The sequence below is a fragment of the Heteronotia binoei genome, chromosome 19, assembly GCF_032191835.1.
Source record: "Heteronotia binoei isolate CCM8104 ecotype False Entrance Well chromosome 19, APGP_CSIRO_Hbin_v1, whole genome shotgun sequence".
NCBI classification, from domain to species: domain Eukaryota; kingdom Metazoa; phylum Chordata; class Lepidosauria; order Squamata; family Gekkonidae; genus Heteronotia; species Heteronotia binoei.
In genome coordinates, this window is record NC_083241.1 from 32,407,062 (window position 1) to 32,423,652 (window position 16,591).

At 47.6% G+C, this 16,591-nt stretch overlaps 1 protein-coding gene across 1 annotated transcript in view; it reads right to left on the reverse strand.

The window, feature by feature from the left end:
• Nucleotides 1–356: 356 nt before the first annotated feature.
• Nucleotides 357–16,591, reverse strand: part of INSYN1 (inhibitory synaptic factor 1) — a 128,540-nt gene continuing 112,305 nt past the window's right edge. Inside the window, exon 2 of the mRNA XM_060259824.1 lies at nt 357–1,032. Coding sequence (XP_060115807.1) covers nt 358–1,032 — 675 coding nt within the window. The 3' untranslated portion in view covers nt 357. The remainder of the gene's footprint in view (nt 1,033–16,591) is intronic.

Below are 16,591 nucleotides of genomic sequence, written 5' to 3' on the forward strand. Positions count from 1 at the left end.
TGTAGAGACCATCGTTAGAGACCATCTTTCCTGGGTGATGGTTAGAGACCACCTTTCCTTTCCGAGTTCTTACAAAAAGAAAGGCCCTGGTTCTTTGTTCAGAAGGGGAAGTGTTCCTGCATTTTGTGTTGGCATCGCATTTATTGAGTTGGGGGGGAGGGGGGAAAGCCATATAATAAAACAGTTGAAATTCCCTGAGTCTCGAAACTGTGGTTAGGTAGTTCATGATGATATCTGGTCACCAGTTTTTTTTTAATCATCATTATAATAATTTATTGACTTAAATATATATATATTTATATATATATTTATATATATATATATTCTGCAGCTTCTCCCCCCCCCTACCCCCCACCCTCAGTTTTTGCCTTTGATTTTCTGCTTGGCCGAAACGTAGGGCAACGCCGTCTGCGTGCTTTTGTCCGACACCGTTTGGGTGCTGCTGTTGCGCGTCAGCTTCCGTTGCTGAGCGCTACTGAGGTGAGGTGACCGCCGTGGTGTCATCTTGGCGACAGGCACTGGTTTATGAGCCAGCTCTCTGGGCTCCTCCGGAGGCTCCTCCGGAGGTGGCCCATTGTCCGCGTCTTCATCGTCGTCGTCACAACACAAAGCGTGATAGAGGACTTTGTCGCTAAACCGCACCCGTTCCCTGGTGCCCGGCGTCCTCTGGTGCTGGGCTTTGTGGCTTGGTGCGGAGCTGAAGGCCTCCTCACTGGAAGAGTCTGGGGTTTCTACCCGGGGTCCATTGGGGATCAGCACCCCGCCATTCATCAGCCGGTAGTCGGGCTGACGCCCCTGCTGTTGCTGTTCAGAGCCATCGCCAGAGTCCGATGGAGTGGAGGCTTCCAAGAAGGAACAGAACTCCCAGCTGTCGGAAAGGATGTCTGAGGTCATGAAATCTAGGTGACTCAGGTCAAATATGCCCCCTCCTTTCTCACTGCTGGACGTGCTGCTCACAGTCGCCGTCGTCCAATCGTCTGGTTCCAGGTCGAACTCAAAGTCCGAGGTCAACTTGTCAATTTGGCTCACCACCTGTGGACAAAGACAAGAGATGCAAGGATCAGGGTAGTAGTAGAAGAAGAAGATATTGGATTTATATCCCGACCTATACTCTGAATCTCAGAGTGGTCACAATCTCCTCTACCTCCCCCCCCCCACAACAGATACCCTGTGAGGTAGGTGGGGCTGAGAGAGCTTTTTACAGCAGCTGCCCCTTTCAAGGACAACTCCTATGAGAGCTATGGCTGACCCAAGGCCATTCCAGCAAGTGCAAATGGAGGAGTGGGGAATCAAACCAGATTCTCTCAGATGAGAGTTTGCGCACTTAACCACTACACCAAACTGGCTCTCAACTGGTAGCACTTCTGAGCTCAACTTAGGGTTGGCAGCCCCTAGGTGGGAGCAGGGGAACTCCTCAATTTTGTGCCCTCCTTCCCACCATCGGCCAGCTGGGTGGCGCGGGAAACCCTGCAATGATGTCATATGGAAGTGACATCATCACATGGTCAATGTCACATGGGGATGCTCTGGTTTAAGGGCTAATTTACCATAGAGTCTTGCCCTCCAACCAGAGCATCCTGCACAAAGTTGCCAATGTTATGTTGTCACTTCTATTTGATGTCATTGTGTCATGTGGTGATGTCACTGTTTGAAGAGGAGCCCCTCTCCCCTCCTGGAAGGCTCCCTCCCATCCCCTGCCGACAGAATGTGAGTACCTGGCAACCTTAGCTCAACTGCAACAGCTTCTTCCACTTCTTTTAGCTATTCTTTTGTAAGAACCTGAGAATTTAAGCCTGGGATCCATGACCTTTTAAAGCCTGCAGGCATTTTTACAGTGAGGTGGGGGCAGCCACAAAATGACTGCCCAGGAGGGTGGAGCCAGCCACAAAATGGCTGCAGCAGCTTACTTTCAATCACGCACAATGAAGGTCCTTGTATGGTGGCAGCAGCTCTTGCCAAAGCAATATTTTTTTAAAACCTACACAGCTAATCAAATCTAAAATGGCCAGTGAGAAGCTTGAACTGGGCAAAAGCCCCCCCGCAACCCTTCCTATTTTCTAAAAACACTTAGTAGGCACCAGGAAAAATGTTGAGAACCCCTGATCTAGGCAAACTGGAAAGTGCACGCACCATATTATTTCCATACATATAGTTTCCATTTGGGGACTGAACTTGGGGGGTGGGAGAGAGAAGAAAAAGACCACAGATTTATACTCATCCCTTCTCTATGACTCAGAGCAGCTTACAATCTCCTTTATCTTTTCCCTCCACAACAGACACCCTGTGAGGTGGGTGGGGCTGAGAGAACTCTCCCAGAAGCTGCCCTTTCAAGGACAACTCCTACAAGAGCTATGGCCAGGGCTTTTTTTGTAGAAAAAGCCCAGCAGGAACTCATTTGCCTAATAGGCCACACCCCTTGATGTCACCATTGTTTCACACAGGGCTTTTCCCCACAGAAAAGCCCAGCAGGAATTCATTTGCATGTTAAGCCACACCTTCTGACAACAAGCCAGCCGGAACTGCGTTTCTGCTCAAAACCGCCCCCCCCTGGCTATGGCTGACCCAAGGCTATTCCAGCAGCTGCAAGTGGCAGAATGTGGAATCAATCCCAGTTCTCCCAGAGAAGAGTTTGCACACTTAACCACTACACCAAACCTGCCAGTTTGGAGCACAAGTGCCCGCACAGAGGGCTGACTGGCTAGGCACCCGTGACATCCTAAAACAGCCGCCTCCTCTTTCCCCACGGTGAATTTTTCAGCTTTGAAACCATTTTTGCAAACCTGGGCACCGTTATGGCGGCTTAAACATTATGCACATAGTGATACAAGCAGAGCTCTCAACAAACAAACCGTCCCTGGCAGGCTTATTCCAGAATCTTGCCCTTCCGAGAGTTAAAATGCTTTCCTTAGCCCTACCCTAAATTTAATTGTCAATTTTGCAACCGCTAGTTCCCGCACCCAATTGCCCAGTTGTGCTCTTTGCCCATCCATCTGTTAGATCCTTAACATGGTCATGTTCATAACATCACTGCAATGAGGTCTGAGATAAGTATACCAATGAGGCATTAGACGGAGATGAGAGCCCAGAGAGAGGAAGAAAGGTAGGAGGAAGGAAAAAGCAATGTAGGGCAAAGCTATCTGCCACTCACTTATCAGTTTGTCCACACGGCACCTTTCTGGCCACATTTCCATACAAAGTACCATCATTTGATGATCATCTTGAGAGTAACGATTTTTCTTAAAAAAAAGGTTTCTCGTTAGCCCCGGAGCGCCTGACCTTACACCGTATCAAACTTCCATTTCGTTTCAATCGCCGCAGTTCACAATGTCAGCGATCAACTTTTTGATCCTTCCTGAGATTTACAACCCACACTCGCTCGGTGTCGGCTGCAGATGACAGCATGGGTCTTGAATGCGAAGTGGCCTTGTACCAAGATGAGCTGTCGGCTCTGCTCCCTCTGTGTTGACCACTCTAGTGGACAAGAGCTTTTCAAGGTCTTGTAGAGAGCCAGTTTGGTGCAGTGGTGAAGTGTGCGGACTCTTATCGGGGAGAACAGGGTTTGATTCCCCACTCCTCCACTTGCAACTGCTGGAATGGCCTTGGGTCAGCCATAGTTCTGGCAGAGGTTGTCCTTGAAAGGGCAGCTGCTGTGAGAGCCCTCTCAGCCCCACCCACTTCACAGGGTGTCTGTTGTGGGGGGAGAAGATAAAGGCGATTGTAAGCCGCTCTGTTTCTCTGATTCAGGGAGAAGGGTGGGGTATAAATCTGCAATTCTTCTTCTTCTAGATAGATCCAAAAGGGCAGCTGTGTTGGTTGGTCTGAAGCAGTTGAACAAAGCAGGAGTCAAGTGCACCTTTAAGACCAACCAAGTTTTATTGAGAACGCAAGCTTTCGTGTGCTCTCTAAGCACACTTCATCAGACGAGGGGATCAGGTATTGTGCAATACCTGATTTCAAGGTCTTGGGTGGAGAAAGGTGTATCACGAGCAGGGGTGGAATTCTAGCAGGAGCTCCTTTGCATATTAGGCCACACCCCGGTGACGTAGCCAATCCTCCAAGAGCTTACAAAAAAAGAACCTCGTAAGCTCTTGGGAGGATTGGCTACATCAGGGGTGTGTGGCCTAATATGCAAAGGAGCTCCTGCTAGAATTCCACCCCTGATCACAAGTGAGTTTGACTTAATACAGCACTGTAGAACTCATTTGTTATGAGGGATGAATCTAACATAAATGCGACCTTGTCAGGCCAGACCATGTATGTCATAAAATGTAGTGCCAGGTAGCAGAGACACAAACTTTATAAAGGACACAAACACGGTTAAAGATTTTGTTAAAAATCAAAATAAACCATGCTTAAAATATTAGCACTCTTGCAGCATTTTGCTTATTTAACAGTTTGTGATAACTGACACCTCTTGCTCTGAATTACTGCATCACAATCTGGAGACAATGCCTGTGCTGTAGCAATCTTGAGTATGCAGTTCAGAGGTGGTTCGGGTATGTGTCTGTAAGTTGCAAACCTACTTTTGATTGATTGACATTCATTACAGAAATCTCATGGTCAATGCTTTGAGCCTAAGAGCCAGGGGAAAACATGAAATGGCTGAGCATTGCGAGCTTTTGTGCATAAGTTGCTTTATGCGCTGGTCAGCCAATGGAGAAAACAGAGACTTTGCTCTGTAGCTCCTGTGCGATTGAGCAAGCCTGGCAAAGCAAGCTGTGATGCAGAAGGAAGCAAGAGAGAGAGGAGGAAGCAGATGACAGCGAGATGTTCATGGGCCTGATACTTCTGGGGGCCTGATTCCGCCCTGGGGCTGCATATTTGACACCCCTGGCTTGATAAGTATACCCTTCAATGGGAGTAGAGTTCCCATTTCCAAACTGGGAAATACCTGGAGATTTGAGAGGTTGAGCCTGAGAAGGGCAGGGTTTGGGTAGGGAAGGGGCTTCAATGGGGCACAATGCCACAGAGCTGATCTTCCAAAGCAAGCCATTTTCTCCAAGTGAACTGCTTTCTGTTGCCTGGAGATCTGTTGCAATCCCAGGGGGTCTCCAGCCACCACCTGAAGGTTGGAAGCCCTAAATGAGAGCTACTAAGAACTGAAATGAGAGCATGGATTCTATCAGGCCTGGTTCCAGATCCTGGAGTGTCCTGGGAAAACTCTTCTCCTCTGAGCACCACCAAGACCTCTGCTTATGCTGTCCTTCCAGCCCGCAAACCTCCCCACCAGCCTGTGTGTCCTGCCTTCTCACAAACTATATGCCCTTCCACTTGGGGGATGAGGGTTGCCAAGTCCAATTCAAGAAATATCTGGGGACTTTGTGGGTGGAGCCAGGAGAAAGCATGACTGAACACCAAAAGGAGTTCTGGCCATCACATTTAAAGGGACTGCACACCTTTTAAATGTCTTCCCTCCATTGGAAATAATGAAGGATAGGGGCACCTTCTTTGGGAGCTCATAGAATTGGACCCCCTGCTCCAACCTTTTTGAAACTTGGAGGGTGTTTTGAGGAGAGGTACCAGATGCTATGCTGAAAATTTGGTGCCTCTACCTCAAAAAACAGCCCCCCCAGCCCCAAATACCAGCAGATCAATTCTCCATTATATCCTATGGGAATCGGTCTCCACAGGGAATAATGGAGTGCCCAGCAGACATTTCCAAACTGGGGTATCCCCTGGGGCATCCTACAGGGGAGGGACTGTGGCTCAGCAGAAATGCCTCTGCTTTGTATGCAGGAAGTCTCAGGTTCAATCCCTGGTGTCTCCAGTTACAAAGGACCAGGCAGTAAGTGATCTGAATGCTCTCAGCCTGAGACCATAGAGAGCCTCTGCCAGTCTGAGTAGATGAAACAGACATGGTGGACCAAAGGTCTGATTCAGTACAAGCAGGGCTTTTCTTGTAGCAGGAACTCCTTTGCATTTTAGGCCAAACCGTCCTGATGTAGCCAATCCTCCTGGAGCTTATGGTAGGCCCTGTACTAAGAGCCCTGGAAGCTCTTGGAAGATTGGCTACATCAGGGGTGTGTGGCCTAATATGCAAAGGAGTTCCTGCTACAAAAAAAGCCCTGGGCAGCTTCAGCTGTATGATGTGGTCAAGACTGACCCTGCCTTGGTGCGGTCAACATAACTAAGCTTACTGTCACGAGCCATGACTAGGAGGAGCTGGAAGAGTTAACAGACCTGGAAGAGTTGCCAGTCAGTTCCTCAGCTGAACAAACAGCAGCTGGCCCATCAATCACTCTCTAGGCACCAGTGTCAGCTGTTGACGATCAATCTCCTCCAAGCTCTCCTCCTCCCATCTCAAGAGTTCGAAGCAGGCTCTGGAAAGAACTTTCAGAGCGAAGACATGAGGCATGCCGATGCTTCAGATCTCTCAGCCCTAAGTTCTAGCAGAGTCACTGTCACCCAGGGAGCAGGCTGATTGAGACTCCCATATAGCTCCTACCCAGGACCTGGTAACCTTGTGGAAGCAACAAGTCTATTCTCTGGCTTGCATCCACACTCCTTCCTGATCCTGACATGCTCGATTTCCTTGGCACCCTGACCTTTTGGCTTCTGGACATTGACTTCTGATTCCGGTTTGTGATTCTGCATTGGTGACTTGGCTCCTGCTTGACTTCCTGGACTTTGACTTTGGACTGGCTTTGGACTCCTGCCTGCCTGCACCCTGAGAACGCGACACTTACCCTGGGTTTGGTTCAAGTCGCTCCCCTTTAGCGACTTGAAGGAAAGACCAAGGACTTGAAGAAAGGACCAAGAATAAGAAAAAAGAGAGGCTTTATTGGAGAAATGTAAGAAAATATATTTTTAAATGAATCGTATAGTGCACGACGCACAGAAAAAAAGAACAAAACCAAATGAGCCAATGGCCGACTTAATTCTTACAGCAGAAATGCTGCTTCTTATAGCTAAAGCACGGTGTTGCAGAGCACACAAGGAATATCTTCAGGCGGCACAGATGGGGTAATACCAGAGGATGTCGTGATAGCCATAGGAATGAACAGCTTTCAAAGGGGATTAGATAGATTCACAGAGGATAAGCCTATCAATGGCTAATAGCCATGGTGACTGAGGGGGATCCTCCAAATTCAGAGGCACTAATCCTCTGAATCCCGAAGCCAGGATTCAGGACGCAACGTCAGCAGAAGGCTTTGGCCTCTATGCCCTCTCGTTGGCCCCTCCAGAGGATCTGGTTGGCTGCTGTGTGAGATGGGGTGCTGGATAAGATGGACCACTTGTCTCATCCAGCAGGGCTCTTCTGATGTTCCTTCCTTCCTTCCTTCCTTCCTTGAGGCTCTCAAACATCTGATGTTTATTCTATGTGACTCTTACATTAAGCAAGTTTGGCCACCCCTGCCTTAGACTATGACATTCCAGGAAAGTGGGTGGGAAACTAACCCCTGCCATGTACCAGCTGACTGCTAGAACGGCTTGCAGTTGTGTTACCTCTGACGCTCAGTAGATGGAGACAGTCTATGGCAAAGTCAAATGGGCCGGGTGGCTTCTTAGAAAAGAAGACCTGCTTTTCAGCCCTTGCTTCTAATGCAACCGGAGCAAATTCATCTGGACTGTGAAGAATTCCTTCAAATATCTCATCTCCTTTAAAAGGGAAGAAGACAGGGAACGCGCTTTCAGTCCGAGCATCATGGAGTGCTTCCTTTTGATGCCGTGAAACTGAGGGCAGTGCCACAGCAACGAGGAAGAATAAAAAGGCCAACAGCGCAAGCCTGGCGCATAAAGTAAATGTGATTGAAAATGTGCCTTATGTGATTTTTTAAAAAAAATCATAAAAGCTGACAGAGCCCAGTGCATTTGTGGATAATGCCTCTCCATCCTGGGAGGGAATCTAAAAAAAATAATAAATGCTTTGGGATCTTAATAGCTTTTCTAACATATGGTAACTGGCTTCTAATAGTTCATTTCATCTTTTTTTTTTTTAAAAAAATATTTGCATTGCTAAGTAAAAGAGGAGATGTAATTTATGAGATTTTGCTCTAATGTGCAGTGTACGGGTACGCAATTAATTGAACAGACAATCAAAGGGAATTTAAATCAAATAATATAATGGAGCACGTTATTAGCCTGGCTCGGAAGCCAGGCAAGCTCCAACAGGCTGGAAGGTTCTATCAACAAAGCCAATCTGCTCATTACACTTGTGACAAATATCAGCGTTCCCGAGAAAGGTTTAGTCCACCCCATGCCATACGGCTGTATTATTGGTTTCAGCTGTGGGATTGGGCCATATTGTTTAGTACCTTGGTCTTCTACTGGGGGATTAGGCCATACTGCGTAGTACCTTAGTCTTCAATTGGGATGTTGACTTTACTGCTTGGTTCTGAACGGGAGCATTAGACTGCATTCCTTAGTTCTGTGGTGTTACCTGGAACGCTGAGTCATATTATTTAGTACCTTGGTCTTCAATTAGAATGTGGGCCATTTTGCTTAGTACCTTGGTCTTCAACTGGAGAGTTGGGCTACATTGGTTAGTACTGTGGTCTTGAACTGGAACACTGGGTCAGATTGTTTAGGATCTTAGTCTTAAATGGGAGGGTTGGGCCATATTGTTTAGTACCTTGGTCTTCCATTGGTTGGTTGGGCCCAGGGCTTTGTTTGAGCAGGAATGCACAAGAATGAAGTTCCAGTTGGCTTGGTGGCAGGGGTGTGTGGCCTAATATGCAAATGAGTTCCTGCTGGGCTTTTTCTACAAAAAACCTATGGTAGGGCCATATTGTTGAGTATTCAGATTAAATTGGCACCTTGCATCCCGACCTCTCGAGAGGCACTATCACCACGTTCTATTTTTGTTTGGTTGGGAGTTCTTTTTATTTTTCAAAATCAAAGAGAAAGGCCGCGCATCATAAAAACGATTAAAGAGAGGGTTTGCATTTTGAGGGTTTGAGTTAGAGATGTGAAAAACAGATCCTAAAGACAACTACGTAGTTTATTCGCATTTGCTATGTGAATTATTTGGAGCAGAATGAGAAACGGAGGGCGGTGTAGAACGGAGAGGCAAAAATCTTTATGCGCTGTAATTCTAGGATGCTGCTTGTGCATTATTTAATTTTAGAGGCTCATTTATTTACATAAAAATGCACGCACTGAAGCTTTCCAGAAGTTGCAAGCTCTGAGCTGGAATCTCCAGCTTTTAATCATGCGCGTCTAGCAGCAAGGGAAGGATTTTCCTCCCTCCTCCAGTGGTGATGAAAACGTTTTCTGAACACAAAGTTGCCTTATACTGAACCAGACCATCAAGCCATTCAACATCAGTATTATCTACTCAGCAGGGCTTTTTTTTTTTGTAGCAGGAGCTCCTTTGCATATGAGGCCACACACCCCTGATGTAGCCAATCCTCCAAGAGCTTACAGGGCTTTTAGTACAGGGCCTACTGTGAGCTCCAGGAGGATTGTACATCAAGGGTGTGTGGCCTGATATGCAAAGGAGCTCCTGCTACAAAATGAGCCCTGATACTCAGACTAGTGGTGGCTCTCCAGTGTTTCAGGTCTTTAACATCACCTACTTCCTGGTCTTTTTAGCTGGAGTTGATGGAGATTGAACCTGAGACCTTCTGCATGCCAAGCAGAGACTCTGCTGCTGAGCTGTGGCACTTCCCTAAACATACACTGCTCTTTATTCCTCTTAGTCTAGGACTGAGCAGAGGATCTCAAAATCAGATTTCAAAGATCCATCATTGTGAAATCTGGCTCCATCAATTACCATCATCGATGCTTGGTAGGAAAGTCATATGAGATGAATTGAATGTCATGGAAGCCAGGGCTTTTTTTGTAGCACGAATTCCTTCGCATATTAAGCCATGCACCCCTGTTGTAGCCAATCTTCCAAGAGCTTACAGGGCCTCCAAAAGGATTGGCTACATCAGGGGGTGTGGCCTAATATGCAAAGGAGTTCCTGCTACAAAAAAAGCCCCGAAGGAAGCCGTGGCTGTCAGTTCTGCAAGACCTGAGCAAAGCTGTTAATGGTAGGATGTTTTGGACGTCATTAAGTCATAGGGTTGGAAGCAACCTGAGGACGCACAACCCACACACATGCATGCAGCAAAGTCATGTAGGAACTGAAGTTTGCGCTCAGCTACTTTGGATGCCAGGGAGGGCAAGCCACGTGGAAACACATGGAACAGAGCTCCAAACTCCTACCCACCACCCAACTGCTATTTCCAGCTGTCTAGCTCGCTCAGTCTAATGGCTATCATGGAAAGATTACACTGCTGTTTAGGCTGAGGTACTACAAATCCCATGTGGCAGTGCCGATAAACATTAGGGGTATGCACTGAGGAAAAAAAAATATCATTACAATTTCAGATGCGGAGCCAAAAGATGAATGTGATTGCTCTGTTCTGGGTAAGGGGTTATAGGATCAGTTTTAAATCTGTCCCATGTTCTCTGATTTTCAGGACCATTTTCTATGTCCACACACTGCAGATGGCATTCTTTTTAATGCACAGCCAATTAGAGGGCTTTCCACTTAGCTGTCATGGCACATAATGTCATCACTGTTGCATGGCATGCATTCCTCCATCTCATCTCTATATCCACTGAATCTCAGACAAATGAAGCAAAGCAACCCTCTTTTATAAGGCCTCAGTGGCAGAACATCTGCTTTTCATGCAGGAAGTCCCATGTTGAGTCCTTCCCTGACATCTCCAGATAAGAGAACCAGGTATCTGGTAATAGGAAAGACCTTGACCTGAGACCATGGCTCAGTGATAGAACATCTGCTTGGCATGCAGAAGGTCCCAGGTTCAATCCCCAGCATCTCCAGTTAAAAAGGACCAGACAGTAGGTGATGGGAAAGACCATGACCTGTCCTGAGACTCTTGCTCAGTGATAGAACATCTGCTAGGTATACAGAAGGTCCCAGGTTCAATCCCCAGCCTCTTCAGTTAAAAGTACCAGGCAGTAGGTGATGAGAAAGGCCTTGATTTGTAACCTTGGCTCAGTGGTAGAGCTCGCAGAAGGTCCCAGGTTCAGTCCCAGGGGATCTCTAGTTAAAAGATCAGATAGATCCCCCCCTGAGACCCTGAACAGCAGCTGCCAGTCAGAGTAAACAATACCAGGGGTAGAATTCTAGCAGGAACTCCTTTGCATATTAGGCCACACCCCCCTGACGTAGCCAGTCCTCTAAGAGCTTACAAAAAACAGCCTTGTAAGCTCTCGGAGGATTGGCTCCATCAGGGGTGTGTGGCCTAATATGCAAAGGAGCTCCTGACAGAATTCCCTCCCTGAACAATACTATACTTACCTTGATAAACCAAAGTTCTGACTCAGCGGAGGGTTGCTTCACGGGTGTTCTCTTTTGCAGTCGCTGTACCAGGAAGGAAGGTGGCATGAATAAACATTCACAGCTGACTGTTTTCCCTCCACGAACATGACTAATCCTCTTCAAAAAGTCACTTATCCTATTGGAGTTCATAACATGACATTGAACACCATCTTTTGTTTTCGGTTTTTGTGTGTGTGTTATGTGCACGACCTGAAATAGTGATGACAGCAGCTTCAGTTTGTCTGATCAAACCTGCTCCTTTTTTATTAAAAAAAAATCAGGTCCCTCCAATCCTTCTCTCTTTACTACGCCAGGATTCTCAATGATCTTATGCTTTCATCAGAGAGCCAGTTGGGTGTGGTGGCGAAGCGCGCGGACTCTTATCTGGGAGAACCGGGTTTGATTCCCCACTCCTCTGCTTGCACCTGCTGGCATGGCCTTGGGTCAGCCATAGGCAGTTTGGTGCAGTGGTTAAGTGTGTGGACTCTTATCTGGGCGAACCGGGTTTGATTCCCCACTCCTCCACTTCACAGCTGCTGGAATGGCCTTGGGTCAGCCATAGCTCTGGCAGAGCTTTTGTGAGAGCTCTCTCAGCCCCACCTACCTCACAGGGTGTTTGTTGTGTATGTGGGGGAAGGTAAAAGGAGATTGTGACCGCTTTGAGACTCTGAGATTCAGAGTACAGGGCAGGATATAAATCCATTCTCATCCTCCTCATCACCATCCTCCTCCCCCTCCTCCTACTCCTTCTCCTTTTACTCTTAACTGGATTGCCAAAAGGACATTTGCAGGGCTGGAAAAGGTACTGAAGAGGGCAACCGACATGATTATTTCTCCCAGTGTTATAATATCCCTTTTGAGGTGCGATGACCCAGAACCATACACTGTTTTCCAAAGGAGGCAGCACTATAGTTTTACACATTTAAGTCCCGCACCAATTTTTAAAGGTTAATAAGCAATCCCGCTGTGCTTTTGTCCTTCAGGGGGTGCCCGGCCGAATCAGACGAGGTCCCAAATTGGTCTCTCGGTTTTATCCAGCAGGACTCCCCCTTCTGTTCTGATGTTCCGCCGCAGGTGATGCCTCCTCCATAAACCCATGGCCTATATTTCAGTCCCGCACCTGTGTTTAAAGGTTAATCAGCGATCCTACGAAGCTTCTGTACGGCCGCGTGGGCCTGGCACGATCAGGCAAGAGGGATGAGTAATCCTGAAGCGAGATTGAGGTGGGAGACACGAGAGAGAGAGAGAGAGAGAGAGAGAGAGAGAGAGAGAGAGAGAGAGAGAGAGAGAGAGAGAGAGAAGCTCCCTGGCAGCCTGAATGGCTTCTGCAGATGAGCAATCCCACGTGGGCTCGGCTGCGTTAGCAAATATTCCCTAGGGCGAATCACCCAGCGCCTCTTCCTGATGCAGCCACCCTCTTCTCTGACAAAAAGGCCCTAATGAAAAGCTTGTCTGCATCTGGCTTCCATTCTGACAGTAAGTGGAAATCCAGAGCTTTCAACATTCAACAGCCAGTTTCCTTACCACTACCCTTCCAGGAAGCCCCACCAAACAATGGGCACATCCACAAACCAATTGCCCTTTCATCACACCCCCTCCAGCCTAGAAATAGCAGCTCTCCAGCAGCCCTGGTCCCACTCAATACACAACAGCCAAGAAGGTCTGAGCGCCTGCTCCGGCTGCAACACCACTGAGGATGTTCTCCGCAGCTGAAAACGAAACGTCTGGAAGGAAAACTTTCTCCAGTAGAACACGGCACTTGATCCCGAAAGACTCTACAAACCCTAATAATCCAGAGCTTTGTTTAGATCTGCATTTTCCAACCTGTGGGCCAGGACCAATGATCCCTCTAAGCTGTGGAGACTTGTGAGCAAAAATTCTACTTTGTGAGCTACTGACATTAAAGTTGTGAGCTGTTGTATACATTGGTTTGCTCTGGAGCCTTTTTCCCCCCCTGAGCTAAGACAAAAATGTGTGAGCTGGAGGCTTAAAAAAACCTGAGCTATCTCTCACTAACTCAGTTTAGAGGGAACACTGCTTGCGGGTCACCGTACCAAAAAGGCTGAGAGATGGAGAACCCTGGTTTAGAAGGAACAACTGCAGAGTACCCAAGAGCTGTCCATGGTGCTAATAAGGCATTTAGACGACGGTACACAGGGGACTAGCTTTACCTTTTTACTCTTGTTTGGGCCAAAGCTGCAATGACACCTCTGCTGCTTGGGATATTTCTGGCACCAATGGTATAGACCAGGGGTCGCCACACTGTGGCTTGAGAGCCACATGTGGCTCTTTCACGCATATTATGTGGATCCTGAAACCCCCATGGTCCCATCAGCCAGTTAGAAGAAGACATGTGTCTTTTTAAATCACTTCTTCAAGCCAAGCCAGCTGGCAGCTTGGAGAATGCATTTAAAGTTGCTTCCTTTCCACCTCTCCCCCTCATATTGGCTTTCCTCTCTCCCTGTCTTGTGGCTCTCAGACATCTGACATTCATGCCTTGCGGCTCTCAGACATCTGATATTTATTCCATGTGGCTCTTACACGATAAGCAAGTTTGGCCACCCCTAGTATAGACTACCAGAATGAGAAATGGCTTCAAGTGACTTTAATATGAAGAGCAACTAAAATGTATTGCATAGCAGTCTTGAAACCTTGTTTTAGAGAGCCAGTGTGCTGTCATGGTTACACTCTCAGACTAGGCTCTGGGAGACCTGGGTTCTAATTGCCATGGAAGCTCGCTGGATGACCTTGGGCTAGTCACTCACTCTCAGCCTAATCTTGCAGGGTTGTTTTGAGATTAAAATAGAGAGGAGGAGAGAATGATGCAAGGGTGCGGGCACCTTTTGGCATTCTGACGCAGGGTGGTGGGCCCGGTATTAAAACGGCTGCCTCAGCAGGGGAAGCCCGTCACAAAATGGATAGAGCCATTAATGTCAGAGACTGAGGTTCTGTATCAGTAACTCTTCAATGTTTCTGAAACTAAGATCCTATGAGGAGCTGTGGCTCAGTAGACTGGGTATCCGCTTAGTATGCAGAAGGTCCCAGGTTCAATCCCTGACATCTCTAGTTTAAAAGGACCAGGCAGCAGGCGATGGGAAAGATCTCTGTCTGAAACCCTGGAGAGCCACTGCCAGTCTGAGTAGACAAGACTGATCTCGGTGGCCCGATGGTCTGATTCAGTATAAGCAGGCTTTTTTTTAATAGCAGGAACTCCTTTGCATATTAGACCACACCCCTCTGCTGCAGCCAGTCCTTCAAGAGCTTACAGGGCTCTTCTTACAGGGACTACAGTAAGCTCTTGGAGGAGTGGCTACATCATGGGGGTGTGGCCTAACATTTATTTTAGTATATTTCTATTCCGCCCATTCCCCATAGGGCTCAGGGTGGAGCACAACATTTAATAAAACGATAAAATACAACAAAAACATTTTATGAACAGACAACTCAACCTCACTCAGAAAATTTCCAATTCATCACAATATTGCCTGTATGCGAAGGAGTTCCTGCTATAAAAAAAGCCCTGAGTATAAGGCAGCTTCATGTGACCGATTTTACATCATTTAATGTGTCGTGCTAATACTTAACACTTTGCTTCAATTCTCTTTTTAGAGTTCTGGTTGCTTCGACAACCCTAATCCTCATTAGGGTTTGTAGAATCTTTCGGGCTCAAGTGGCGTGTTCTACTGGAGAAAGTTTTTCTTCCAGACATTTCGTTCTCAGCTGCGGAGAACATCCTCAGTGGCATTGCAGCCGGAGCAGGCGCTCTGACCTTCTTGGCTGCTGTGCATTGAGTGAGGCCAGGGCTGCTGGAGAGCTGCTATGTCTAGGCTGGAGGGGCACATCCACAAATCAATTGCCCCTTCACCACACCCCCTCCAGCCTAGAAATAGCAGCTCTCCAGCAGCCCTGGCCTCACTCAATGCACAGCAGCCAAGAAGGTCAGAGCGCCTGCTCCGGCTGCAACGCCACTGAGGATGTTCTCTGCAGCTGAGAATGAAACGTCTGGAAGAAAAACTTTCTCCAGTAGAACATGGCACTTGAGCCCGAAAGATTCTACAAACCCTAATTATAATGCCAGCTGTGAAAACCTGAAATCTTTGATAACCTTAATCCTATTTCACTGATTAATGATCATCCCATCCATTGACTGGATTGATTCGCTCTGTACAATCCGCCGTGAGTCCAAGTGAGAAAGGTGGATGAGAAATAACGCAAATAAAATAGAGTACAATTTCAGCCAGAAGCTCCGTTTAACAAGATGCCCTTTCATCTACACAGCCAATCAAAAGCCCTGCTGAGCAAAAGCCCCACCTAGCCCCGCCCACATTCTAAAAGAACTTGGTGGGCACCTGTAACAGTGTCAGTGGGCACCGAGTTGGGGGCTCCTGGTTTAATGTGCTCACATGGCTGGAATTAACACGGTCTGGACTTTGGCTTCATCCAAGGCTACCAGAGGGCATCCCTAGACTGTCTGGCACCCTAGACAAGGCTAACGTCTGGCACCCCCCCCCCCGCACTGAATCACATGGGGGCATCCAATCTGGTGCCCCCAGAAAGCCAGCGCACTGGGCAACTGCCTAGTTTGTACAGTGGCAGGGCCGGCCCTGACAGCTACACACCCTCCCATTCTGAAACAGTAAGCAATGGATACGTTGTCCCCTCTTTCAACCAGACATTGGTTCGCACAGGGAACAAGATACAGAGCAACACCAAAAAAACCCATCTATTGCCTTCTTCCTGCCTACTGTGTTGCTTGGCAGCGATGTCTCTGCAACAGGCGTGGGTTTTTTTTTTTTTTGTTCTGTTCTTAAATGTAGAATTCTGTGCAGCTGGGCCTGTGTTGACCTGCCTGCCCCTCTCTAAGACAAATCACCAAGTGTAAACAGCTGGCCAGGATTTAATTTCCTGTGCTCTAATAAGCAACGTGATTAGAAGAAGTGAGCGTCGGCTCCCAGAGACACAGCAGGAAGATCACTGCTGAACAAGATTTAGCCCCTTCCCCCATTAAGGGAGTCCAGCAAAAGAGAGTAGGGATGGGAGAAAATACCCCAGGTAAACTCTCCTGGAGCAACGGATATGGCTTCAAAGGTGACTTGGGCTCAGCCTCTAGCACAGGGGTGTCAAATATGCAGCCCGGGGGCCAAATCAGGCTCCTGGAGGGCTCCTATCAGGTCTGTGAACAACTCACTGTTGTCTGCTTCCTTCTCCCTCTCTTGCTTCCTTCTGCACCACAACTTGCTTTGCCAGGCTTGCTCAATCGCACAGGAACTATAAAAAAACCCCTTAAAACATCCTTAAAACATTAGCACTTGT